We start from the raw sequence: 7,225 nt of genomic DNA, 5'->3' as shown, positions 1-7,225 counted from the left end.
CTATTTGGTTTGTTGCAGCAGTTTCTTTTGCTGTAGTATTATAGAATATATTTCAATAATGCTATGGTATATGGCTTGCTAACAGCTATCAATTGTATGAATATGACCCTGAAACCTGATTTAGCAAACATGTCTCAAACCAACACTACATTACCAATCCAACAATTCATTACATAATTCAAATTCATCATTCAAGTCTTAGATCAAACAGAAACAGTAGTAGGGTAAACCTGATAAGTTTTAACACAATATCACTTTATCCTTTGGCCATGCAATGGATGTCCCAATTGCATCTCCCATACATTCTATTTCAGCCGACTGCCTCCAAACTGCGGCAGCATTCACCTTCACTATGTCAACCCAAACCTTAACTGCATTAGGCCCTAAGGGAACAAAATGAACAGTTTGGTCTGGGTTTTCTGAAGCCCAACGTCCTTCAGCAACCACCTGATTCTTTCCGCTAATCTCCATTAATTTGCACTTCTGATTTTCGTTGACAATACCATTCTACAATATTTACAAAAGAAACCATTATATTACAGTTCGAATAACAGAAAATAAGAGCCAGTTTAGACCATATGAAAAAGTACCTGATAATTTTGGAGTGGGGACTGAGAAAGTGGCGGATTTATCTTTACATGCGCTTTTGGAGTATTAGAACCTGGAGATGCAGAATTTTTATCATTTGATGCAGTTTTAGGACTTGGAGACCTTTGAAAAGTTGATTCTGGTGCATCTTCTAAAACACACTTATTGGCAGGTCATGCTACGAATGACTTCACAGAGTCCCTAAGGTATCTAATTTGTGGCGTAGGCCTCCACAGGAATGTATCTCCTCCATGTACCACATCGACAAAGACTTTGACTGCATTTGGTCCAAGAGGGATATCATTAACCAACGCTTTTGGTTCATTGCACTGCCAACGGCCTTCAGCCACAACTCCATCAGTTCCACCATACCAGTCCAGCAGTTTGCACTTGTTCAAACAATCTGTTGTTGGGCTCTATCAAATGAAGAAAATAATAAACTCAGATATCATTTCGCCAACATATTAGAATAAGAAGTATGGTTTTGTATAAGAAACTTTACCCTAAGAGGAATCTCTTCAGCATGAAATCCCATCTGGTCTATAAGAACACATTTACTTTCAGGCCATGCAATCATTTCACCAACAGCTTGCTCAACATTAAACATCCATACTGAAGGTCTCCAAAGAAAGGCTTCTGTGTTTATTGCTTTCTCAACCAAAACTTTAACAGCAAGAGGGCCCAAGGGGATGTCATTCAATAAGTCATGCGGATCAGATGATAAAAGAAGTCCCTCAGCCACATTGTCATCAGTACCAGACCAGTCAACCAACACACAGTGACGACGTGCTTGCGTGTTAACACTCTACAATAATTTTATGACAAATGTGAGAATTCGTATGAACACAAATAACAAATCTCAAATTAGCTTACTCTGGCTCTTGCAGGAGCTGAGTTTTCACCAACTTCAGGTTCTTGCCTCTGTCACAAATAAAAGAAAGTTAGAATAACATATAATAAAACATTGTATGAAGATATTTACAACTATGTGAGTTTAAGTAACCTGTCTAATTCTAGCAATCTCGTCTTCCAATTCATGTACTTTATGAACTAACTGATACTGTTTCTCTTCCATCTCAGCCATAAACTTTTTCTTAACTTGAAAACAAGCTAACTTGGTCTTACTCATGCTTCTACCCATTGCCCTCAGACGACCTGGATTATCAGGTCCTAATAGTTGTGATAGGTTATCTTCTAGTGGGTTTGTTGAATTTGACGAAGCAGCATGATCAACCAGTTGAGCTGCCTTCTTCTGCGTCATTTAGGAAACATACATATGTAGAGAAGGTAAATTGAGAACAAATACTAAAAGAAAACTCATGTGAGGGAAATTCAATAACTTACAAATTTCTCAGCTGCTTGGGTGTTGACTGGGGTTCCATCCTTTTTGGTACGTGACTTGACCCAGACCTTAAGCCTAGTCACTTGTGATGGTTCTGAACTCTCTTGTTTCTGTTAAATAAATAACTGAGGTGAATTAACATGGTGGACTTGTATAGTGTTCTTATCATAATAAAGGTAATAGATGTTACCATATCTTCAGCCAGCCTGACCATTCCTCTGCGGCTACAAGTGTGAGGTATTTGTCGTCGCCTTCTCTCCTTGTAGGATTCACTAACAGCTGCAAAGGCTGAGCTAGTTTTGACCTTAACAAATTTACGCCATTCAATTGGTGAAACATTCTTTGGTCGCAGATTCATCCTCTCTTGATTAGTAGATTTACTCCTTATCAGTGAGACAAGTCGTGATTTGGAGGACCTCCAAAGACATCCCATCTGCCCCATCACAACATTCTTCTAAAACTCTTCATCAACCTCAAACCTTGCCTATATTACACATAATTATCAGAGTTAATAATCAAAATATAACATATATAAAATATTGACATGAGAGAGTGTAAAGAAGAAGGTGACCTGAACAGATTTCCACAGAACAGTTTTGACTTCGTCACTGATTTTCCTCCAATCATCAACGGTGACAAGAACATGTTCCCGCACTAATGGACCCAGATAAGACGACAACTTGACTGATCCCGGACCTATAGGCTCTCCCATGTCATTAAACTCAACTCTTTCACGAACATTTGGATCTTTCCCTATGTTCTTCATCTTAGTTGGACCTCTATGTTTTTTACGCTTAGGTGGATCTGCAATCTCATTCTCTTGTGACTGTTGAACCTCACCAATAGGCTCTTCCTCTTCAACACCCTCGTTAGGTGGATCTGCAACCTCATTCTGTACATCGTTAGGTGGTTCTGCAACCTCAGTCTGGACCTCTTTAGGTGGATCTGCAGCCACATTCTCCTCAGCAGGCACTCTTTCTTCATCACCTCCAACTGTTTGAGGTAGCACCGTACCCAGATATTCTGGCTCTTCAGGGTCTTTCTTCTTAGACTTCTTTGTCTTCTTAGTCTTTCTATTACCCATATTAGTTCACCTGAAAAAAATAACATAAACATTACTAACATGTCACTAAGGACAGTAAAAAACAATCAGACAATATACATACACAGAACAAGACAAAAATACACACAAAGAAGAAACCAATCAGACAAATAGAACAAACTCATATCACACATATATGCCATCACATTCAGGCCGAGCATTTTGAGAATCTTCTTCTTCATCTAAGTGAACATCCATTTGAATAGTTGATGGCAATGGTCCAATATGTGCGTCCCCATCTTCTTCCTCTTCCTCATTGTATCTCCGTGAAGGACCTCTTAAGACAACACACCAACCAGATTCATCACTCTCCTTTGAGTAAAATACTTGCTTAGCCTGAGAAGCCAATATGTATGGATCCCTCATAAAAGAAACTTGATTCTGATTCAAGTTAACTAGTGTGAACCCATCTTCTACTTTTACTCCGTTACCTCTCACTGCCCATTGACACCGGAATAAAGGAACATAGAAGACATTGTAATCCAAGAGTATAATGTCTACTATTCTCCCATAGTATGAAACTAAATCAACAACTTGTGAAGTATCCTTTGCACTTGCTCTACACATTGCTGTTGCTTCATAGAAAACCCCACTATTTTGACACTGCCTAGAAACTGAAGCAGTGTGAAACCGTTGTCCATTCACTATGTAATCTGTATATGACCTTGCACTTGTCCGAGGACCATATGCCAACCATTTGAGTATTTCGTCATGGTGTTCTGAGTCAATAGGTATCTACATAATATAAATTAAATGAATAAAATATTCTTAATAAATCTTATTATCAGTACATAATAGTGAGAAAGAGTAAGAAATAGTTGTCTGTTCTTTTAGCCAAGCTGCAAAATTCTGAGTATGAGTACGCCATAAAACTGTTGCATCGCGTTTGCATCTTGCATTTGAGTTTTGTAGATATTGTAGGTGCAAGCTTGTTTAAAAGAAGTAAAGGAATCAGTTGAAGTTTTTAATAAGTATGTTATATACAAAAAAAAAAAACAGTTATAATTTCACAACTTACTCGACATATGTGTCCACCACAGCCGTATTTTGAAGGACAGCAAGCTGTGCTATTTTCTTCTCCATATCAGATAGAGTAAATGTTGTGGCTGTTGATATTGGATGCCCCTCCAGGATAGAGTTGCTCTCATACTCAGTATTCCTATCTTGTTTTTCTTCTACACTTATTGTCTTCTTAAGAAAATCACTACAGAACCTCACACATTCTTCAGCTAGATAAGACTCAGCTATACAACCCTCTGGTCTTGCTGGGTTTCTAACAAAGTCTTTTAGCACTTTCATATACCTGCATGCATCATGTAGTGACAACCAAATTAAAATGCAGATGTTTAAAAGATAAACATAGTCTAAAATATAAAATACTAAAACGCAATACCTCTCAAAAGGGTACATCCATCGAAACTGAACAGGGCCACCTAGTCTAGCCTCCCTTCCGAGATGTATGACCAAATAAACCATGATATCAAAGAAGTTTGGTGGAAAATATCTTTCAAACATACACAGAGTTTCGACAACTTCAGTTTCCATTACTGAAATCTGCTCTCTATCAATAACTCGCTGACACAAGTTGTTGAAGAATGAACACAAACGAAAGATTGCAATCCTAGGACCTTTTGGTAGTAATCCTCTGAGTGCAACTGGGAGGAGCTGTTGCATCAACACATGATAATCATGTGATTTGAGACCTGTTACCTTACACTCTTCTAATGATACAGCCCTTGATATATTTGAACAATACCCATCAGGCCCCTTGAAGTCAGATAGTCGTTTGCAGAATATCTTTTTCTCTGTCTTGGATAAAGACCACGGAGCTGCTGGAAGATAAGTTCTTTTACCTTTGATACTAGGGTGCAAATCTTTCCTTATACCAAGATGTTCCAGATCTTTATGAGTATGTAAACCATCCTTGCTTTTCCCACAATGCAATAATGTTGAGACAATACTGGCAGCCACATTTCGCTCTATATGCATGACATCCAAATTGTGCCTTATAGGCAATTCATGAGTCATAAAAACAATTCAATCAAAACCAAACTTAAGAAAATTACTTCAAATTAATTCTGAACATTACTTAATGTAATAGATATACCTCCCAATACGGCAGTTTGAAGAATATTGACCTTTTCTTCCATCTGGACAACTCCTCTTCGTCTACATCCTCTTCTCCCTCTTCCTCAGAATCACTAGATAAACCCTCACTATCATGTTCTTCCTCAACACATGGAGTTCTTTTTCTCTTTCTCGCAGATTCTTTAAAATTCCCGAAACTATTTTTGTAGTTTCTCAAGATATGTGAAATGTCTTGACTAGATAAAATCCTAGACTTTCTCCCATGTTCTGTGTGTCCATCAAACCAAGCCTTTTTAACCCGATACCTATGTGCTGGTGGAAGACCCTTTCTATGACGCATGTAAACATGCTTTCTGCCAAACTTAAGCCACATACTATCTGTGTGTTTACCGCACAAGGGACAACCCATTTTTCCCTTCACTTTGCATCCAGCAAGATTCCCATAGGCAGGAAAATCACTAATGGTCCACAGAAGCATTGCTTTTAGCGTAAACACAGATCTACTAAATGCATCATATGTTGGTTCTCCTTTGTTCCACAAATAGTTTAGATCCTCTATAAGGGGTTCTAAATAGACGTCAATACTGTTACCAGGCTGATGTGGACCAGGAATGAGCAAGGTGAGCATAATATTTTCCTTCTTCATACATAGGTGTGGAGGGAGATTGTAGTTTACCAACAAAACAGGCCAACAGCTATACTGACTATTCTTCATGTTAAACGGATTAAAGCCATCTGTTGATAACCCAAGCCGCAGATTCCTTTCCTCAGCAGCAAATAGAGGATATTTGTCATTCATTTGATCCCAAGTGACAGAGTCTACATGGTGTCTGAGTTTCCCATCCTTGCTCTTGTTAGTAGAATGCCACCTTAAGGTTTTGGCCATTTCCTCAGACCTAAACATCCTTTTCAACCTTGTAATTATTGGAAATTATCTTAAAACTTTCTGTGGGACACCTTTCTTTATTTCACCAGTTTCCTTGTTAACCTTCCACCCTGAACCATTGCAATGTGGACACCTATCAAGCTTCTTCAACTTCTTTCTGAAAAGGCAGCAATCATTGATACAAGCGTGTATCTTTTCATAACCCATATCAAAAGACTTCAAAAATTTCTTCACATCGTACAATGATGTATGTAGCACGTTGTCATCAGGTAACATCTCTGGCAGTGTCTCAAGTAACTCATTGAAGCTCTTGTCAGACCACCCATTTTGTGTCTTAAGTCGAAATAATGAGACAATCGCTGATAGCTTACTATGGTTCGCACAATTTTGATATAAAGGTGTTTCTGCGTCTGCTAACTTTGCCAGGAACGCATCTTCTTTCTTGTCCTCTCCCTCTGCATTTTCAAAGAACTCATCCAACCCAGCCAAATCCTTATCTAAATACTCAGCAGCTCTGTACAACCCAGCAATCTCTTCATTACACTGATCTACTTTGCTATCACATTCAGAAACTGAGTAAACTTCTCCGTGATGGTACCAATCCTTACGGCACTTGTAGACCTTATCCATACCTTTGGTTACTAGATGATCAACAACGACAACCCCTAAGTGACGATCTACATTGCGACAATCTTTGCAAGGGCAAATTATCAACTGATTGTCATCATTATCTACACCCGCAGCCCGAACAAAATTCCATGCACCTCTCTCATAAGCAGGATCAAGTCTACGAATGAATGACAAACAAAACATTTATTAAACACCCCAAAACCCAGCCAACAACCAGAAATGTATAAATTAACATCAATATACCTGCAAAGATGCACCCATGCCTTGTCCAACATTATATGATCTCACCTTAAATAAAACTGTTAGAGCAAAATATCATACCGTGACAACACTAACTAATTCTTTTACCAATTACACTACGAGAAAGAAGCAAAAACAGTCATTGCAATCCAAATAAAAAACACATCAAACATATATGAAACACATCAAACAGCAGGTAATAACTCCACCAAATAAAACTCAATACAAAACAACCACAACAATGTAATAACTCCACCATACATAGCACCTCAAAACTGGATAGATAGAACTTACCTGCTGTATATAGTTGAGAAAAATGTCTAGCTTGTTAGATCAATATAACCTGACA

The 7,225-nt window shown here is 38.3% G+C and overlaps 2 protein-coding genes and 1 pseudogene across 2 annotated transcripts; all 3 read right to left on the bottom strand.

Annotated features, from left to right (window-relative positions):
- Nucleotides 1-240: 240 nt before the first annotated feature.
- Nucleotides 241-3,014, bottom strand: LOC147932984 (uncharacterized; annotated as a pseudogene).
- A 144-nt stretch (nucleotides 3,015-3,158) lies between these two features.
- LOC104734088 (uncharacterized) lies at nucleotides 3,159-4,442 on the bottom strand. Its single transcript, XM_087479846.1, has 4 exons — nucleotides 4,426-4,442; nucleotides 4,051-4,335; nucleotides 3,857-3,960; nucleotides 3,159-3,769 (listed from the first exon to the last, which is right to left on the bottom strand). Exons 1-4 carry the CDS (start codon nucleotides 4,440-4,442, stop codon nucleotides 3,159-3,161), a joined length of 1,017 nt encoding a protein of 338 aa, XP_087335972.1.
- Nucleotides 4,443-4,451: 9 nt separating this feature from the next.
- Nucleotides 4,452-6,911, bottom strand: LOC147932983 (uncharacterized; the record flags this gene model as incomplete). Its single annotated transcript, XM_087477241.1, has 3 exons — nucleotides 6,880-6,911; nucleotides 5,140-6,793; nucleotides 4,452-5,051 (listed from the first exon to the last, which is right to left on the bottom strand). Coding segments are annotated over exons 2-3 (1,485 nt in total), but the record flags the coding sequence as incomplete, so codon positions are not given.
- Between the last annotated feature and the right edge of the window lie 314 nt (nucleotides 6,912-7,225).

This window comes from Camelina sativa, chromosome 12 (assembly GCF_030686135.1).
Source record: "Camelina sativa cultivar CO46 ecotype springtype chromosome 12, ASM3068613v1".
NCBI lineage: Eukaryota > Viridiplantae > Streptophyta > Magnoliopsida > Brassicales > Brassicaceae > Camelina > Camelina sativa.
Note: the sequence above shows the minus strand (reverse complement) of the source record. Positions and strands in the feature narration are given on the sequence as shown.